The 21,543-nt window shown below is 38.2% G+C and overlaps 1 protein-coding gene and 1 long non-coding RNA gene across 4 annotated transcripts in view; one reads left to right on the top strand and one right to left on the bottom strand.

Moving 5' to 3' along the window:
- LOC124805237 (peptidyl-prolyl cis-trans isomerase FKBP4-like) overlaps positions 1-6,403 on the top strand; it is a 139,789-nt gene extending 133,386 nt beyond the window's left edge. The window contains exons 9-10 of one of the 3 annotated variants that reach the window (XM_047265742.1): positions 5,673-6,031; positions 6,214-6,403. In XM_047265742.1, the coding sequence (XP_047121698.1) occupies positions 5,673-5,966 (294 nt within the window). In that variant the 3' untranslated portion in view covers positions 5,967-6,031; positions 6,214-6,403. Of the gene's footprint in view, positions 1-5,672; positions 6,032-6,196 lie in introns of all 3 variants that reach the window. The other 2 variants (XM_047265743.1, XM_047265744.1) reach the window with 2 other exon arrangements.
- On the bottom strand, positions 237-20,694 carry LOC124805239. Its single transcript, XR_007017417.1, has 3 exons — positions 20,644-20,694; positions 3,165-3,329; positions 237-344 (listed from the first exon to the last, which is right to left on the bottom strand). It is a non-coding gene; the product is annotated as an uncharacterized LOC124805239 (long non-coding RNA).
- Between the last annotated feature and the right edge of the window lie 849 nt (positions 20,695-21,543).

Raw genomic sequence — 21,543 nt, forward strand, 5'->3', positions numbered from 1 at the left:
TATAAAATGTTAAGCACAGCAGTTATGTAATATTTTTAAATAGTTCAAAGAATCTTAATTAATTTCACTCAGTTCTTGTTGTGCTTGGTCATTTTATTCATATTTTGTTCAGTGTTAAACATATGAAGGGGCAGGGGAGAAAACCAGGTAAATAAATTGTTATTAAGCTCCAGAAAAAGCAATCTTTTAATGTTTGAATTGTGGTAACATCAGTATATGAGTACATATACAATTTTCATGTCACAATTAAAACTTCTTGGTTGGGTGCATGTGAAAATCGTTTTATTGGCATCCATTGTGTTCCCAGAATGAGATAATTTCCAAAAATGCAATCAAACGTCACTCTGTAAAGGGAAAGAAACAGGTAACTCAAGCAAAAAAAAGGCAGCAATTCCATAGTAAACACAGCTAAAGGAATTTCTGGTCATGATAGATCAGCAATAGTTCTCACTTAACATAATTAGGAATTAGGTAGCTGAAGTTTTGCCATCTTGCTGCTGTGAAGGTTGCCAGAGTTTGCAAATGTTACATTCTAGCCTGGAAATGCAGCATAAAGAATGCAATTGTTATATTACAGTGAACAGAAGGTAACTGCAAAGCTATTGTACATTAGACAAGAAAGGAATTCTGAAATCAAGCACACCATTATAAACAGCTGTGCGCAGTTAAAACACCCCGGATTTGGTTGTCATAATGGTGTTCTTATTATGCCAGTTTGCATTCCACCATGATAAGTCCTTTGATATTTCAGCACACAGTAGTGGCTGGATTCAGACAATATTATCTTAATAGGCTGCATTTTGAAATGGAATTTTGCAGTGTTTTCCAGTCTAACACAGTTTCTCGATTTACACTGACTGGAATCCAAGAGGATGGCTTATATCTGCATACTTCGATCATTTCCTTGAAATCTTCAGGCATTTGAAAATCAGCGCCTGTGTGTTCCACAATCCAACTTTTTGTCACATTCGAAGTATGGATGGCCACACACAGGGAATGTCATTTTGATCTTCTTCAGATTGCTAATTTGAGAGTTGCCTAGTGAATGAAGCAGAAGACTAAGTATTTATTTTGATTACCAGCAGAACCACAGATTATACAGGTCTCTTTAGAGGCCTCATTCAAGTCATGAATGATGAAGTGAAAAAGGAATGACATCACTTCACATACCCTCTTTTTCACAGTGAATTCAGGATAAAGATAGAAAAGGATTCACCTGTTACAAGAAAATGTGTTTTGAATGAGCACATTAAAATTTGCCATGTAAAGTGAATTAATCATATGCTATATTTTGAAGGGACACTTTTTTTTGCTGTATGTTCAGATAGCCATCTTCCTGTTGATTTTCTTTGCCTCCAGTTTGGACCTCATTTTCAAATCATCAAACACTTCAGCTTTTTTTCATGTGAGGAATGTTTGTTGTTGTTAACTGACGAGTTTGTGCCTTACGTTTCTCCATTGTTAAAGTTTTCATTTTTGTTGTGAATACCTCACACTCAGCACAAGGATATCCAAACAAAGCGTTGGATTTTGTGTTTGAAAAGCATTTTGAAATGTCATATAATACAAACGTGCCAGGATGAATTTGATTAAAAGTATTGTACATGTTCTTTATATTTAGATTTTCAGGCAAGTTGGTTTTCTCGGAATCTGAGGCTGCAGTGGCTCTTCGAGCTATGATGATTCTCAGTTGAAGAATGTAGGATGCTTTCCTCTTTTTTTCCAAGTGCGTACATCCACGTGTTTCTAGACTTTTCTGCATATATCTGCATATTTTTGGTGACCTTACGTTTACTTTGGCCTCTCGTGTCACCACTGATTTGCCTCCTTCCTTCCCCTGAGAAATTGGCTTACCTGGTTCTTTCCCTTTATGGTAAAACTTCGTATGCTAATATCTCTGGACTCACCTGAGGCTCCCCACCTTCAATTTTAGCCTCTGAACAGGTGCGTATGATCAGTCTGAATAGAGCTATAACAACAACTCTTTAAAAAAAGAAAAAAAGGTTGCCTGCTCTTTTTTTCCCTGGCCCTTCATGTAATGTTGATGAGGTTTCTACTAATAAATACTGGTATTGGCTCTTCTATTTTTCATTTCTGGTTAAATGAAAGCATGTTGAGAACTTAATCCATACAGATTAATCTGTCCTGTTCTTTTCATATGTTGGACCTAGCCACTACTTCAGCTTGATGTTTGAATCTCACCAGTTACTAAATATTACTTTTACAGTAACAGTTCAGGCCTAACTGACAAAATCTGTTGGTTAATTCCCTCACATAGAGCATGCATAATTGTGATAGGAAAGTAAAAGATGTTGGTAAATATTATCAGACTGCATCTGGATAAGGAGAAAAAGATCATTCACATTTTTCCTAGGCACTTCTATTAAATTTGTCAGTTTGCAGGGGGTTTGTTATGTCAAGCATGTGCCTTAATATACACATTGATTCAATCTCTAGAATTTGTGAAAATCACAATTAGAAACACATACCACACATAGCTTATTAGTAACAAAAAAGTGAAACCAAATACCCAACAGACAGCACAACTTGTAGCCTATTGCCTCATTTCTGGTAGGAGGCTATTTTTGAATGCCAGTCTCGTGAGAGTTTCCACAACTTTAAATTATAATACTGTGAAGATGTCAACTTCTATTGAATGACCTACAATCCAGATTTTAGTGATAGGACAAATGATCGTTTGTACTCTGCTAATTGCTGAACAAATCAGACCGTGCCTTGATGTATGGTATAACGATTATCAGAATACTTTCTGGCAGAAAACTTGGGTCTTGTCAAACAACAAGATGTAATAGAGATGTCCATGAATACTTACAAAGAGATGCAAATGTTTTGGAAAACGGTTGAATAGCTGCTGGAGACAGGACAAGCTTCTGCCCAGGCTTGCAATGATAAAACAGGAAACCTGTTGAGCATTGGCCATGTGCTATTCCACCTTTGTTAAAAAATCATATGGCCAAATGGCAAGAATTTTTAATAAAGCTAAACTGCATGGTAATGAATGATGGGATCTGAGGTGACAAATACATTACTTACTGGGAAATGAACAGAATGGTAAATGTACAAGGCTCTTCTGTCCAGTAGATAAGTCTACAATAAGTAATCAAAGTGAGAAATAAATAAAAATTAAGAAAATAATAATTTACCTGTAACTTAACTGATTCTTGGTAGTCCTGTCTTGGGTTTGCTGCAGGATCCTAAAAGCAACATAACTCCACATTTCGGTGATCCATCACTCTGCCATCTTCAAGGGAGACGCTGATGCTGCTGAGTCCCACTGAAGCATATGACGTCATCTTGATTTTAGGATCCTGCAGTAAATTCAAGATGATGTCAACTTAGCTGATTGACATGTAATACACACAGGCAGGAAACAGCACATACCCTACTGGCTTTCAAGCTAGTACTGTTTACCTACTTTTAAGTCCTCACTCCAGGCGTTTCCGTTGTTGTAAAAAGAAGCAATGTGAAATAGAAATAGTTTCTGAAATAAGTTGGCAGAGGGTCTAGAGGTCATGAAGAGACTGGAATAAATATGAAGCTGCCTCAGACAAATGGACATGTTCTGCATAAAGACTCTCCAAAGTTACTTGTTGGTCATATGAAAGTGCATCTTCAGTATATTTTTGGGTATGGCTAACAGTTACTCTCAGCGTGGCTGTGTGTGATACACATATCTAAATAAATAATTAGTTATATGAGAATATCAAATAATAAGATAGTGCTAATGTTAGTTGATTAAAAAAAATGATTCAGTAGACAGGCTCCCACCCTAAAACTGTCAAGGAATTTGCAGTAGATAGGAAAACTCTGGAAATAACTAAACATACTCTTACAAAAACAAAATGTAAAATTAAACTTTTTTGGAAGAAGTTCTATTCCTTTTCAAATTGTATCAGGAATCAGACAAGGAGAAGATTTGTCGCCATTATTATTCAACTATATGTTGGAGAAAGTTATAAGAAGAAAAACAAAAGGTTAATAACTTAATAAAGTTGGGTTGATCAAAAGAAGCAATAAATTGCTTGGCTTTTGCAGACGATCTCGTTATGATTAGATGGATCCTCATAGAATATAAAGAATAGACCAGAACTCTTGAAGGAAATAGCTGAGGAGGCATGTTAACAAATATCATTTGAGAAGACAGAATACATGACTAATGAAAGTAACTCACCAAGAATTTTAAAAACCAAGTATGGCAACATCTAGAAAACAGAAAATTTGAAATAACTGGGTGAAAATATAAATGTAAAAAGTGAAAAGAGGAAAATAGCTACAATCAGGACTGAAAAAATTAAAAGAGCACACATGAATTTGAGAAATCTTTACAATAATGTTTTTCTAAATATGTTAAATTAAGGCATTGTAATCATTATCATCTTCAGCAGTTCCCAGCTCCAGGCTGGATCTATTTGGAACATAAGCCTTGCCATCTAATCCTATTTTCCTACCATCTTTCTGGGTTCATTCAGGTCTTATGTATCTTCTTGGGAATCCTCATGATTTCCGTTCTCTTTAAGTGCCTTTACCATCCTAGCCTAGATGTTTCTGTCCTGCTCTGCAAGGATTCCACTTTCACTATTTCCCTTACCCTTTCATTCTTAATCTTGTTTCCCCTTGTTACTTCTCTCCTACTTCCGGGGAAACTTTGTTTCAAATGCCTGTAATCTGCTTGCATCTCTTTTTTATTACCCATATTTCAGGCACATAAGTCAAAATTAGGATGTAGTAGCTTATGTATATCACTTCTTTGCTTATTTGTGGGACGCCTTTGTTTCAAACCAGGCTCTTAAAACTTCGTATGAATGCTTTTGACTGTCTGCCAGCACATTCTCTCTCATTCTTCTGTTTTCCTCTATCACACTTCCCAAGTATATATATATTCCCCCCCCCCCCCCCCCCCCCCCCCCCAGAGGTAACAAGAATCTCACATAATTTCATCCCATACTGTCACACAGTTTCTTCACAAGCATGCATTGTTTCCCCACATCAAGTCGTCTGCAAACACCATTGCTTTCATGTTGTCTTCCTCTGTTTTTTCTGCAACCTTCTTTGACATACTTGTTTACCAAGATACTTGTTATTATGTATGACAGTTGTTGTACAGAGGTAACAGACTATCATACCTGGTTAATTCCACTTAAGTTAGGGTGTCATAAAATGAAGCTGTCAGTTTAGTCCTCTGCACTTCAGAACCCAAAGTGATCAGTAGCTGAAGCATGTCTTGAAAAATTATATTCAGTACACAGTGTATCAAATAATAGAGTGAAGCTGTATTCATATTGAGTATGTGGGTGGAGAGCATGCAGTTAGATTGCTGAAAAAATGTTAGTAAATCATCAATTTTGTATCATTTGTCACATTGTGAAATAAAAATCTATTTTAGTAACTGTTAACACAAATTGCATTTCATTTGCATTGTGCATGTGGTTTCTGTTTCCTCATCAGATATTAATGTAAATTTTGGGATTAATAGAGAGTAACTGTTTGGAAGCCAGTTATACTAAAATTAATAATTCCCAGAAGTACCACCCCTTCCCCATTCTAAACAGTTTAAATGTAGCATGATGAAGAAACAATACAATTCCTGAGTTCCACACCTACAGTTGCTGTGTTTTTCTTGTGTATTGTTTCTCATGTTCTTCTGCTATTAGGTTCCAAGTGACTTGCCATATGGCTGGTGGGATGGGGGAAAAGTTATAGTGGAAAAGGATGATGAACTCGCTCCACCACCGCCTCCTAAGAAATCGCTAACGCCTCTTAAGAAAGCGGTCGCCAAAGGTGGTAATGATTCAAAAGGTCCATCATCAGATATAAAAAAGGATAAATCTGAAGAAATAGATGCTAAAGATTCTGTTTCTAAGGACACATCCTCTCAAGCCTCAAATATCAAAGAAGATCATGGGCTAGAGCCAGACATTAGTAGAGAGCCAGGTGTGAAATGTTGACACCTGTTACAGTGTATGTTGTGGCTGTTTGTCATGCGTACAGGTGTTCTATAATTATTCTTTCAGTTAGTATCTTCTAACTTACTCATTACAAAATTGTATGTATAGAGATTGAGTTTTACTTTTAACAAAATGTTTTTGTCTGTGTTATGATAATTTATTATTTACAGTACGCTTAGAATAATGTGCCTGGTCTGTGGAGAACTATATTCTTTAGTGAGTTTGTGAAGTAATCTGTTGATTGCAGAAAGAGGAAGAGTGGCGGAGGAACCAGCCAGATGTGATGAAGACATTGGGAGAATGGGGTCAGGATGAACGAGAGCGAGAAATGACAGACTTTGAACGTGAAAATCCAAATATTTTAATGTTAAATAAAACTGGTGAATTCAAGAATATGTAAATGCATAATTTAATATTACACAAAATTTCTGATCTCATCCCAATTTCCACTCATTTAATGAACCTGGTAATTATTTGATTGTGTAATAAGTGTGTGTGTGTGTGTGTGTGTGTGTGTGTGTGTGTGTGTGTGTGTGTTTTGCTGATTTATATTAAATGTATTGTAGACTTTGCCTGTTGCCATTCATCCATTCATTTAATTGTTACATATAGTGTTCATCTAGACAGAAGAGTAATAAAGCATTTAGCTTATGTAGTAAAAGTGCATATGCCTTTCACTGTTGTTGGTAATTTTGTTGAGAATAACTGTTATGAAATCAGACATTTCTGATTAAGAAGATAATAGATTTGTACAACAATATTTGTTGGTCATTTGTTTTTCAAACCAGTCGTGTATCTCCAGGGTTATGGAGTGCCCTTAAATTTAATAAGCTGAATACTTGATTGTTAATAAATAAAGAAAAATTTTGCAGATCTCATTCAGAAGAATTATCAGGTTTCCGCTTTGTTTTTCAGTTTGGGGACAGAGGCCAAAAGATATTAGGCTCTAGACTTCATCCATTGTCTATGGACTGAAATGTCAAGAGAACCCAACAACTTCTTTTTGATTTGGAGTAGTTCTTTTTCTCATGGTGTTTCCTCAGGATTAAGTTTAAGGTTTAACATGCTCATAAAAACATGGACCAAATTAGGTTTATTATAGTAGCCTTTGGTGATATACTGTATCTCCATAATGAATTAAATTAACAATTGGCTATATACTGCCTGACCTACCTAATATTGCCACAACCTATGAACTTACCTAATGTTAAGTTTTTACAAACTGCAGGTTCCAGCAGGATTCATATCTAGTTCCTTTTCCGTGTTTTCCATTATGTTAGTATTGCCATTGGATATGTGGAGGTAATTTTGATGTGCTATGATATGACATCCTATACACGTTTTCAGAGGACAAACTTTAATGGAATAAAAGTCCATTGAAACACCGCTTATTTACTGATGATTCCTCCTGGAGTACTTTCACTTTTATACAAACATGCATGATGATAACTTGAATTTATCAATAAATGAGGGATTCCATTCCTATAAAAATCCATTATGTAATAGTGAAACTTGAAAACATTTTGTCTAATTTAAAGTTGTCATTTACCTATTTCACATGTTGTGCTATCATTAGGGTAAGTAATTATTTGTGTGTTTATAGAAAATGTTACAGTGAAATAAAAAAACTAGGAGAGTTACTTACTGGCAACAGTGCATAAACATTATAGTAAATAAAACAAAGCATTTTGGTTGACATCACCTGAGTTTTAAGTCAATTGTAAGTGTAAAATATATCAGTATCACAGGGTGTAAACAGTCCTCATATGCATGAGCACTCAAGGCTCTACTAATGTGTAAGTTTTGTGTTTTAAACCAGTATCTGTCTTGACTTATCCTACCTTCCAGATAATTCTCTTCCACAATATGATTAAGAGGTGAGTATGGATGTCTCATAAGTGAATAAAGCAAGACAGAACTTCCACAGACTAACTTTGTAACATTGGCATTGCTATTGTATACTTGTTTCTAAACATTGTTACAAATACAACTCCCGAAGAAATGAAAAACTGCACTGCATAGCAGGAATCCTGCAGCTGCAAACACAGTTTACAAAGCATGTAAACCTTCCTGAAGGCTTATGTGTCACACCTTGTGGTCAGTATTCCTCCAATTTTTTATTCCTTTGCTTTGCTCAAAATCATCAAAACTTATGATTATGTCTATTTACCTTTTTCATAATTGTCTAGTGTGTGAAGATATCTCAAAAACTGATCAGAGGTGTCATCTAGACCATAAACTAAATCTCATTGCATCTCTACAAGTAACGTTTACAGTGCATCATCTGTGAAAGCTCATCAAAAAGTCATCCAAATGGGCTAATTTGTGTATCTGATTTTTGCTAAATTCTTTCATACTACCATGTCTTTCCCTATAATTTGGACAACTTCAAATTTCACTAATAATCCTGGCTTTCTTTCAATTTCTGAGCAAAATTTGCCCAAGAAATTTTTCTCAAAATCTAAGTATGACTGTACACAGAACAAAATTGGTTTCTCAAAGATTACTGAGGGGAACAAAATGAGAAATACAAATAAAGTGTGTAAAGCACTGAGAAATTGCATACATATGACTTTAGTGCAAATGACAAAGTTATGTCAACCACTAGGAATTTACCACAAACTAAATTTTTACATTTAAATAAAAATAGCATGATGGCCAGTTCCATAGTGATGTGTTACATGGTTATGCAATTTCAAGAATGAAGATTCCTATCACCAGAATGCCAAGTACCAATGCTGATTTTCTTATGATATGCAGGTAACTATTTCACCAGAATGCCAAGTACCAATGCTGATTTTCTTATGATATGCAGGTAACTATTATGCTTTGTTAAATATTGATGTGCTCATTTTATTTATAAATTGGTAACATGATACACAGTAGCCATTTACTATAACTGAGTAATCAGCAGTTACTTTTTTAGTAAACATAATCAGTTTGCAGTAGTTGATACGTAGTTAGCCCTTTTATTTGTGGCAAGTGAGACATGGCTTCAGAAAAAGAGTAGCGTGCTGGAAGTGAGTTGTAGTAAAGCCTATTTGTACAATTGTAAGGTATGAATGATAGGTGAGAGACAGTCTTGCTACTCATAAACGTACTTGGCTTGTTGACTGTACATTTCCACTAAAATAATGTAAATTTGGTGTGACAGTGCTGAGGTGTCTACAGAATATATTGTGATGGTATACATCACTCTAGTAGAGTGCTCTTTCCACCATCACTACCCCTCATAAAGCAGGTATGCTGAGGGAACAACACGTGTCTTCAAGGTGGGCTGGTGGTCTCAGTAATTCCATGAGATGAAGTAGCTACTTTGGTATTTTTATATGCTCTGTCAGAGGAGTGTAGCAAGCCCAAGGTAAATATCCTCAATGTAACAATACTATAAGTGTTCCAGGGAGTTTTCAATATTATGTTGAAGATTCTTAATTGCAATATTACTCTTGACAGCTGATGAGTCCAATAAATCGGCATAATCACAGCTGACACATATATTTCAGGTGCAAAAATTTATAACCAGGAAAAGTCGACACATTCGAACCAGTGAAAAAATAAGCAACATATCACAAGATCACTACCACTATGAGATAAACAGAACAGTATTTCCTGCTACAGATGTAATGCGGAATGTTTTCTCTACTACATAAAAAAGTATTAATGCTTTGGAGACCGCCCACTTAGCAGAATATTGGGGTGAGGAAACTTTCCATTTATGCTATTATTTAAAGCATTACTGGGATATGGGTAATAGACATCTCTCCAAGAGTAATATACTCAAAAAAAGACGAAGTTTAAATATTTATTTTTAATATTTACTTTAGATCTTTGATAGATTATAAGTTTTAAAATAAGTGTTAATACAAATAGTACCCTGGAGGGGAGGGGGGTGTCATATTTCATTTGACGAGTCCTATTTTGGCAGATACTCCTAAAGTAGTAACAGATGTCAATATGCACCAAAAACTTGATGTGAAGGGTTGGCCACCCACAAAAAATAATTCAATTGGGCATTAAGAGCATTAGCTAGTTAATAGCCATTCGTTGGCATTCTGTTGCCCCCACTGGTTTCCTCTAACTCTATACAGACATGCATTGCCAACACGTGTTCTGTGACACATTTTCTGTAAAAAAAAAAAAAAAAAAAAAAAAAAAAAAAAAAAAAAAAAAAAAAAAATTTGTATCATCATATGTGACATGTGTGAAGATTTTTAAATAGTGTACAATTAGGTCGGAGCAGTGTACCTTGTTCACAGAATATTTGGCCAGCATTCACCAGAAATTTGGTGAGACTTATTCATACGTGGGCATCCCTAAGCAGTATCGAACCATTCAGTTTCAGGTGTTCATGAATATTATAGATATTGGGTGATGGGAGGAGCAGTAAAGTGATTGCCAGTGCGTGTGCGTGTGCGTGTGCGTGTGTGTGTGTGAGAGAGAGAGAGAGAGAGAGAGAGAGAGAGAGAGAGAGAGAGAGAGAGAGAGACGTCAGTCAGTCATCTATCTAGCATACTCTCTCATTGCTATAATCTAACAAGAAGACATACACCAACTGCCACGATGTGAGTTACTGTCCCGAAATGGCTTTTTAGTTTACTTTCTCGGAGAATAAATGCCGTGCTACACTTCTTTCTGAAAATAAAGATGTAACTGGTCCCATGTATGTGCAATGTGGTCTGATTAGCTATAGGTTACTTCCATCAACAGCAAAACTCTCTTGTACTGATTTTCTTTCACCTAAAAGCTGAAATTCAATTTTTGAAAGTAAGGAAACAGCGTGCAATCTGATTAATGAAAGGTAAGCTATGTTATCTTCATGATGTTCTATCATCCAGTTAATTAACATACATTTGTTATTTACAATCTTCTGAAAAGTTTCTCAATGCTTTTCCCTCTTTAAAGTCCCACAACAAAATCCTTTTTTGTGTCCATGATCTCACAGATCATTTTCATCACTATTCCAGAAGCAGACAGCACACTTCCTTTACTCCAGCCAAGATGCAAGAGTGTTACTACTTTTTACATTGCAGTGTCAGAGAATAATTATTGTTTTCATAATTACATCTATGCTGCTCATTTAAAAAAAAAAAACTCACTGATTCTGTGTTGGTTTCCTCACTCTTGGCTCAAATGGTTCAAATGGCTCTGAGCACTATGCGACTTCTGAGGTCATCAGTCGCCTAGAACTTGGAACTAATTAAACCTAACTAACCTAAGGACATCACACACATCCATACCCGAGGCAGGATTCGAACCTGTGACCGTAGTGGCCGCTCGGTTCCAGACTGTAGCGCCTAGAACCGCACGGCCACTCCGGCCGGCTTTCTCACTCTCAGGTGGCCCTCTCGGTGACAGTTTATATCCTCATCTGTCTCAGATCACCCCCCCCCCCCCCCCACACACACACACACACACACACACACACACACACACACACACTTACTTCTGGGTCTGCTACAGCTGTTGTAATCTGGACGGGATGGAGAGCTGTCGCAGCCTAGCTTGTTACAGAAGCTTTGTTGTCCCTGGTTCAGTCCTTCCACACAATTCAGATCTGTGGAGCCACAATCGGTTATGGGGACAATCCTGTACATTGTGAGCTTTGTTCAAACTCCGTGAGCAATCTACGCGACCAGCATCGTTCATCCCAATGTGTACCAGTGTACCACAATTTGCAGTTGGTTACACACTGTTCCCTCATTGGCTGCCATAATAGCCTCTTCATCACCGTGAATGAACCCCCAGGCATACACATGGAGTTATTCCTATCCATTCCTGGCATTTCCTTATGTGGAACTATTATTCTCCCTTGAAAGAGACTCCGCAGATTTCCCAATAGGTGGAATGAGTGTCTCTGGCTCAGTTTCAGTGGAAGACCGCATCTTGAACATGTTGGTTGTATGGATTTGTTGTAATGTATCTCTCAGAGAATGAATATGTAATGGAATGACTGAACTTAAATCCTCCAAAAACTGATTGTATAGAAGTAGGATGCACCACAGTGACCACAGCAGGAGTATGATGATGTGACTTACCAAATGAAAGTGCTGGCAGGTCGACAGACACACAAAATTCAAGGGGTTAGGTTAGGTTAGGTTAGGCCATCCACACATATACAGACACAAGCAGACATATTTAAATACAAAGAGTTTTGGCAGAGATGTCAGTCGAGGCAGAAGTGCAGAGGCAAAGATGTTGTTGAATGACAGGTGAGGTATGAGTGGCGGCAACTTGAAATTAGCGGAGATTGAGGCCTGGTGGATAACGGGAAGAGAGGATATACTGAAGAGCAAGTTCCCATCTCCGGAGTTCGGATACGTTGGTGTTAGTGGGAAGTATCCAGATAACCCGGACGGTGTAACACTGTGCCAAGATGTGCTGGCCGTGCACCAAGGCATGTTTAGCCACAGGGTGATCCTCATTACCAACAAACATTGTCTGCCTGTGTCCATTCATGCGAATGGACAGTTTGTTGCTGGTCATTCCCACATAGAATGCGTCACAGTGTAGGCAGGTCAGTTGGTAGATCACGTGGGTGCTTTCACACGTGGCTCTGCCTTTGATCGTGTACACCTTCCGGGTTACAGGACTGGAGTAGGTGGTGGTGGGAGGGTGCATGGGACAGGTTTTACGTCGGGGGCGGTTACAAGGGTAGGAGCCAGAGGGTAGGGAAGGTGGTTTGGGGATTTCATAGGGATGAACTAAGAGGTTACGAAGGTTAGGTGGACGGCGGAAAGACACTCTTGGTGGAGTGGGGAGGATTTCATGAAGGATGGATCTCATTTCAGGGCAGGATTTGAGGAAGTCGTATCCCTGCTGGAGAGCCACATTCAGAGTCTGATCCAGTCCCGGAAAGTATCCTATCGCAAGTGGGGCACTTTTGTGGTTCTTCTGTGGGAGGTTCTGGGTTTGAGGGGACGAGGAAGTGGCTCTGGTTATTTGCTTCTGTACCAGGTTGAGAGGGTAGTTGCGGGATGCGAAAGCTGTTGTCAGGTTGCTGGTGTAATGGCTCAGGGATTCCGGACTGGAGCAGATTCATTTGCCACAAAGACCTAGGCTGTAGGGAAGGGACCGTTTGATGTGGAATGGGTGGCAGCTGTCATAATGGAGGTACTGTTGCTTGTTTGTGGGTTTGATGTGGACGGACGTGTGAAGTTGGCCATTGGACAGGGGGAGGTCAACGTCAAGGAAAGTGGCATGGGATTTGGAGTAGGATCAGGTGAATCTGATGGAACCAAAGGAGTTGAGGTTGGAGAGGAAATTCTGGAGTTCTTCTTCACTGTGAGTCCAGATCATGAAGATGTCATCAATAAATCTGTACCAAACTTTGGGTTGGCAGGCCTGGGTAACCAAGAAGGCTTCCTCTAAGCGACCCATGAATAGGTTGGCGTACGAGGGGGCCATCCTGGTACCCATGGCTGTTCCCTTTAATTGTTGGTATGTCTGGCCTTCAAAAGTGAAGAAGTTGTGGGTCAGGATGAAGCTGGCTAAGGTAATGAGAAAAGAGGTTTTAGGTAGGGTGGCAGGTGATCGGCGTGAAAGGAAATGCTCCATCGCAGCGAGGCCCTGGACGTGCGGAATATTTGTGTATAAGAAAGTGGCATCAATGGTTACAAGGATGGTTTCCGGGGGTAACAGATTGGGTAAGGATTCCAGGCGTTCAAGGAAGTGGTTGGTGTCTTTGATGAAGGATGGGAGACTGCATGTAATGGGTTGAAGGTGTTGATCTACGTAGGCAGAGATATGTTCTGTGGAGGCTTGGTAACCAGCTACAATGGGGCAGCCGGGATGATTGGGTTTGTGGATTTTAGGAAGAAGGTAGAAGGTAGGGGTGCGGGGCGTCGGTGGGGTCAGGAGGTTGATGGAGTCAGGTGAAAGGTTTTGCAGGGGGCCTAAGGTTCTGAGAATTCCTTGAAGCTCCGCCTGGAAATCGGGAATGGGGTTACCTTGGCAAACTTTGTATGTGGTGTTGTCTGAAAGCCGACGAGTCCCTCAGCCACATACTCCCGACGATCAAGTACCACTGTCGTGGAACCCTTGTCCGCCGGAAGAATGACGATGGATCGGTCAGCCTTCAGATCACGGATAGCCTGGGCTTCAGCAGTGGTGATGTTGGGTGTAGGATTAAGGTTTTTTAAGAAGGATTGAGATGCAAGGCTGGAAGTCAGAAATTCCTGGAAGGTTTGGAGAGGGTGATTTTGAGGAAGAGGAGGTGGGTCCCGCTGTGACGGAGGACGGAACTGTTCCAGGCAGGGTTCAATTTGGATGGTGTCTTGGGGAGTTGGATCATTAGGAGTAGGATTAGGATCATTTTTCTTCGTGGCAAAGTGATATTTCCAGCAGAGAGTACGAGTGTAGGACAGCAAATAATCTTTGACGAGGAAAAATATATCTCTATATATATATATCTAAAAAGAAAGATGATGAAACTTACCAAACAAAAGCGCTGGCAGGTCGATAGACACACAAACATACACACAAAATTCTAGCTTTCGCAACCAATGGTTGCCTCGTCAGGAAAGAGGGAAGGAGAAGGAAAGACAAAAGGATATGGGTTTTAAGGGAGAGGGTAAGGAGTCATTCCAATCCCGGGAGCGGAAAGACTTACCTTAGGGGGAAAAAAGGACAGGTATACACTCGCACACACACACATATCCATCCACACATGCACAGACACAAGCAGACATGCTTGTGTCTGTGCATGTGTAGATGGATATGTGTGTGTGTGCGAGTGTATACCTGTCCTTTTTTCCCCCTAAGGTAAGTCTTTCCGCTCCCGGGATTGGAATGACTCCTTACCCTCTCCCTTAAAACCCATATCCTTTTGTCTTTCCTTCTCCTTCCCTCTTTCCTGACGAGGCAACCATTGGTTGCGAAAGCTAGAATTTTGTGTGTATGTTTGTGTTTGTTTGTGTGTCTATCGACCTGCCAGCACTTTTGTTTGGTAAGTTTCATCATCTTTCTTTTTAGATATATTTTTCCCACGTGGAATATTTCCCTCTATTATATTCATCTCTCTCTCTCTCTCTATATATATATATATATATATATATATATATATATATATATATATATATATATATATATATATATATATATATACAACCCTGATAATGTGGATTTTAATGTTAACTAGTATTAAAAATCATACTTGGCTGAATTTCTGTTAGTCAGGGCAGAGTTGTCATTGTGGAGTGGGAAAGCTAGGTGATGGAGGACTGTGGTGGCATGAAGTATAATCCAAAAATTATTTTCATTGCACAGAAACAGTTATTGAACTTCATAATAAGAAATTTAGGCTGCAAGGTTTGACTTGTAAAAACACAAATGTGTATTTGATGGTGTGCAGTTGCCATTGCACTAAACCAGTGACTTCCCATTGCAGTTAAATATGGTAGCTGAAAGATTAACTAAATCTGTATACATTATTACTGAAGGAATAGGACAAATCGGTGAAATCTCAGAGAACAAAGAAATGCGTCCTTATATGAAGACTATCAGGAGACAAAAGGTAATAAGGAGACTTGTCATGTGTCAATTGTTTTGAAAAATATGAAATGCAGAATTATGGACGTGATGCTAATCATTTGCAGTGATACAGATACATTACCATTTGATCTCTGGCATAGGGAGATACATTAATTTGTTACAATGCACCCCAGAATGGCTAAAACAATGTTATAGATCTTCGCAGAGCCATTCAGCTGCATTTCTCAGGGGCCATTCTATTAAATTGTTGGTACACGTAGTTACATTAAATCAAGTATTATGTTATTTTATCAACAAGTATCTGGAAAGTGACAGTTTTCCTCCTCATTTTAATAGTTAACTATTAATATGGAAGATATAATTCACTTACAATTAAATTTGGTTATACAAGCTAATTATTATGGATTTCTTGCTAATAGAAAATTAGGTGTTGGGGATTAGTATGAACAGCTGGAATTTTAATACATTTCAAACACAATTTACTGTAATATGCGATTTACAATTATTGACATGACATAGCCCATTGTGCTGTAGCTTTAGTTTTCCGCAAGTGTTTTCTGTGCTTTGTTATTAAGGCGACTGTTTCTGTAAATAACAGAAAGTCCCTTGGTTATGATACATAAAGTGGTCGCAGCAAAAGGAATGTTGCTGTTGATGTCGTTTGTCAAATAACAGACGTTACAGTTCATTAGATGTAAGTTGTAGGAGAGGTTGGAGGTAGCGGTATGCGACGACCTGATGCGATGGATCCAAGGATAAGGTGCACGCGACATCATTGGCTGTTTTAGGATCCCATCTAGGTGATCTGTCTCTGAACAGGAAGGTCATCGATGAGAACCATAGGTGGGAAGTATCTGCTTAGCTCTCCTTGCATCCAGTGTTGCCAATGCCAGTATTCAAATTCCCAAAAATCTAGCTAAAATTCCCCAAATTTGGAGAGAAAAATTTCCCGATTCCCCACATAATAGGATATTTGAGTGTTTTCTGATACTCGTTTTGAGTAAATTATATATTATTTCATGCTCATAATATGCTTTTATTATTCATAAATTTAAGTATTTACAAGAAAAAACAGAAATTAAAGTAATTTGAAAGGGCACTGTTAAGAGTCGACACAGGTGAATAAGTAATAGTGAGTAAAACACATTTAGTGCCAGTAACTATATTTGCACTTCCAGGTAAAACACATTGAACACAACAACCAAGAAACATGGTATATAACGTACAATAGAACCAGAGAGGTCTATTATATTCCACATGTTGCACTTTGCTGCCGTTTCACACGAAATATATTTTTCACACAATTCCAACAGGCACAAAAACATTTTTTAAGTCTCACTATAGTCGTAAAGTTGCTTCAAGTAGCACAGTTTTGGAATTTATATTGTGAAAAAAAAAAGCTACAAATGATGTGTAGTGCTAAGTTGTAGAAATGAATTTTTAACAACTCTGGAAAATTTTCTGAGTGTTAAAAAAAGTGAGTAGATGCTTAAAATGTGTTTGCTGCTGTCTCGTAGAGATCTGAAAGATGGGGTATATAATTGTGACTTCAGGTACCTCCTTCTGTGAGCATCACTTAGAAGTAAACATAACATAACATAACATTATGTTCGTTCCCAGTGAAGAAATGTGCTGGGCTACTACAGTTATTTAATATTTGGTTATGGTACAGATGTTAGTGGTTAGATTTACATTGGCAAAGTAAGTTCTTGATTTTATACAACCATAATTTTTTTAAAAAAGGGCATTATCGAGAGCACTTGGTGAATATACAATGTATTAATACAATGTAACATCGCCGGAAGTATTAGTTTACACTGGGACAAACTTGCGTAGTTTGTACGAGTATAGTTTACAGGTATATTTTTTTTTATATATACTTTAACGATGTTAACACTTCCCGGTATGCCACGCCAATGATCAATGCCTCATAAGTGCAGTTTCAAGAGCCCTCGCCGGCCGTTGTGGCCGAGCGGTTCTAGGCGCTTTCAGTCCGGAACCGCACTGCTGCTACAGTCACAGGTTTGAATCCTGCCTCGGGCATGGATGTGTGTGATGTCCTTAGGTTAGTTAGGTTTAAGTAGTTCTAAGTTCTAGGGGACTGATGACCTCAGATGTTAAGTCCCATAGTGCTCAGAGTCAAGAGCCCTCAGAGTACCGGTATGCAACAATTAATATCCAGGGAAGTTTATAAAATGCTTCGAAGGAAGCAAAATGTGAGTTTGAGAATGTTTACAGCAAGCTGTGCCGTTTGCAAGCGCTGCCAACGCGCAGATTGACGCTGCAGTAGCGATTTCGCAATGAAGTTCTAGAGATGCCCATACGGTGCCTCTTTCATCGCGCCCAGTCTCAGACACACGGAAATAAAAGGGCATGCACAAAAATCTGTGGAAGAACGCATCTATGCAATGACGTCCTTGTGTCCAGACGTTGCCTCATTGCGCAAGCAGTCTGCTATGGCTCCTCTTTGTTTGGGAACTTGTGCTAAGTTTATTGTGATAAAAAGGGGAGAGAAAATGAAAACACGAAAGTACCTGTAGGTAAAGAAGCTGTAAATAACAGGTTCAAAGGAATGTCCTTAGTCGTTGTATGAAGATTAATTAACTTCCAATGCTTCATTTGTATTTTATATAAAAAAAGTTATTTATACAACTGTAATCGGGAAAGATTATACGTTGATTAACATCCTCAGACTCGACAGTTTGGAAATTTCATAGACGCCAGAATACTCTAGAACGGAGATTGTTTTCTAGTTTTTTTTCCAGAATAATTTTCCTTGTTTTCTATTTTTAGTAGTTCGTTGAGGAGTTGCACATACCCCGTCATTTTGACGACACCGATTGCGTGTAAAGATGCTCAAGGTAAAATGAAACATTTGTTTCTTTTGTTCGGATATCACGTCCCAGAGATGGTGCACTGTTGGTCACCATAGCAAGAATATTCTTCTCCGGTTTTCACGTGCACTTTTCGTAAATTTCTGGCTCATTTTTCCCCGTTTTTATACTTCGAAACTTAAGGTATCCTATTCTTTATAGTAATATGATGGATAGCTTTTACCTAATACTTGCCACTCATACTTGCCATCACATCTCAAATTTTTATTCAAATTATCTTTAGAAACAAGTTGCAATCATCTAGTCTCTCCCCCTCCCGCCCTCGGCCAGTTAATTAGGGATGGGCTAAACTGTGATTTTCCGGTTTCAGTGATTTCTGTGAATGCTACTTTTCGGTAACTGTGTCAAATGCAACCAAGAAATAAGTTCTCCCTGTATAAGCAATTATTTATGAGGGCGTAATGTAACGTTCCAGTAACCCAAGTGACAAAACGTTTATTAATATTTCCAACTATTTTTCCTCGGTTGTTAAGTGATATACGAAAAATAGGTTTGCCCACAGACAAAATTACATCTCAACAAAACAGTCAGTATTAAGTATGTTTTACTTATGTTCTTCCTTTGGCTTTAGGTTTATAGTAATGGAACAAGTGTGAAAATATTGATAGTGTGATGTTGAGAATCATAACACAAAAACCACCCAGTACCATGTTTAGAATACGGATTCTAACAGCTTCACAAGTATCTGAACCACATTGTCCAGTCACTCGAGATAGCAATAATTGAAAATATGAGAACTGGGAAATATGCCACAACGTCTTTATACCGTCTTCGTCAGTTCCAAGTTTGTGAATGAACGCAAGGGCATCGTTTATGCAAAGTGGGAAACCTCTCCCCATTCCAGTACATTCATTACCAGAAGTATTAGGACTTGTATAGTGTGAATTGTATTGCTAGTAATTAGCAACAGTATAAAAGTTTAATAATCCTCATGGTTTTCCAAATGCAGTTCCCATTTCGGTTACTGACTGCTCTATGTATACATCCACATCTAGAAGAAAGAATCATGAAGATTCAAAACGACCCTAGAAGAACTAGCAGTGTAAAAGAGCCATAATTGATACCATAAGTGTGCAAAATGAGTATTGGTACTGTGTCATTGAAATCATCATGTAATTTGAAAGGGGGTGATAAATTAATATGAACTGCATTGTGAGTGAATTATAGTAATTCCATTTTGACCTTTCATCCCATACCCAAAATGTTCTGCCTTGTAGTGATAAAGACTTGCTAACCTGTGATACTGATCCGTTCACACACCTCAGCTTGAATGTTGGTTATGGTGACAGACGGACCTGTAGCGTAGCTAAAGGTTAGGTTGGAAGGTTACGTGTTTTAGGGTTGATGATGTGCAATTGAAAACAGTGGAAAGAAGTGATCTTATTGTTACAAGTTGACATTGGGAATAGTACTAATGCAATATTTGACAGCAGATTGCATTTTTACTGGTTTATGTAAGATATGTATGTGTAATAAGCATCACAATACTCATCGGAACCTTATCCATAATCTGTTTTTGAAATTACCCTGCAGTTTTAGCTTTTATGATGAGTGTGTTTAAACTCTCACGAAAATTTCAAGCTCTGCTATAGGTCTGTCGATTAGCACAACCTTTATTCGACATTCATGTCCTCGGCTGCACCAATTCTCAACTGAGTATAAAATTTTTCTCAGAGAAAATTATCTTCTTGGTTCGTTTCTTCGACCACAAGCATATACGACATCCATATCGTGAGACACAAACTCCTTAGAAAGAAGTACAGACGTAGGACAACAGATGGCATCTAATGTTAATTGCGTTTTTTAGTTGCTACTTGTGACTTCTATCTGCTGACATGTCGCGGAAATCGCAGATAGATTCGATAGTGTCTCACAAAGAAAAGCAGTAGCACGTATGTAGGCCGTCACATGGCACATGGCGTTGAATGTCAACTGTGCTTTATAGTTGCTGCTTGCGACTTCTACTTGCTGCTTGTCACTGAAATCGCAGCTTGACAACAGGTTCACAAGGAGAAGTACGAAATTCTGCCAACATATGGCACACGGCATTGAACGTTAATAATACGGTATATTAATAATTTTTACTTATGGACCGTCTGACAGCAACTGAATAAAACACAATTTTAGCGCCATACGCGTTTCGCCTTCATTTTCTGCAAGGCATCATCAGTGGCCTGGAATATGTACATATGTTAGCTATTTTATTTACATTTTTGTCATTGTGCCTATAGGTTGTAAACAGTTCTGGTGGTTGGTATTTCCTATTAAGTAGTAATGTTTTGAACTGTACTTACAGGTTGCGTGGACAATTTCCTACATATTACGCTCCTGTTGCATTTTTGGTGTTGTTCTTCTTCTTATGAACGCCAATTTGCGGTTTTTTTCCCCATTCCACAACACTATGCACTGAACGCTTGTTTTAAAGCAATGTTTTGGTTTCTGTTGCCGACTGTCAAATGTTTTTGCCAAAGATGGAATGTTATTCCCAAACTTATGACTCTCCAGATGATGTGGGGAAGAGTTTTCTTTTTTAAAAAAATATTTTCTGTTTTATGTTATCATTTCCTTTACCAAGTGTAGTAGGGAGCCTGTGCTGATGTGTGTTTGTTCATTTATCACATGTTTGTTTTCTGCTATGGCTTTCTGGATGTGGAAGTTTTCTTGCATTTGTATAAGATGTTTGTCATGGTTGCTTATTCTCATTATTTTCATTTCTTGTACCATGTTTGTAGGATGATGGTTGTAGTGTTTTAAATGCTCTGCAAATGTGGAATGGTTTGTTTCATACTTCCAACATCTGATATGTTCTTTGTATCTTGTTTGAAAATTCCTGCATGTCATGCCTATGTATACTGCATCACAACTTTGACATTCAAGTTTATATATTCCTGATTGTTGGAATTTGTCTCTCTTGGTAGCTGGCTAGCTTAGGTGTGATTGAAGGGTTTGCCCAGGCTTATATGCTATTTTGGAGCCCTGTCTCTTTAGGATGTTTGCAACTCTGTGTGTTAGTTTATGTGTGTAGGTCATGGTGTACCATCTGGTTCTTTTCTGTGTGGTGTTGTCATTGTGTGTGTAAGTTTTCAGCTTGTGAGTTCTTTTGTATTGTGGAACTGTTGTGTTTGTTTTTTATTTGTGTTTTTATTTTTTGATTGAGCTTGTGTACCACATGTGTGTCATACCCGTTGTTCCTA

This window comes from Schistocerca piceifrons, chromosome 7, assembly GCF_021461385.2.
Source record: "Schistocerca piceifrons isolate TAMUIC-IGC-003096 chromosome 7, iqSchPice1.1, whole genome shotgun sequence".
In the NCBI taxonomy this organism is placed as follows: Eukaryota; Metazoa; Arthropoda; class Insecta; order Orthoptera; family Acrididae; genus Schistocerca; species Schistocerca piceifrons.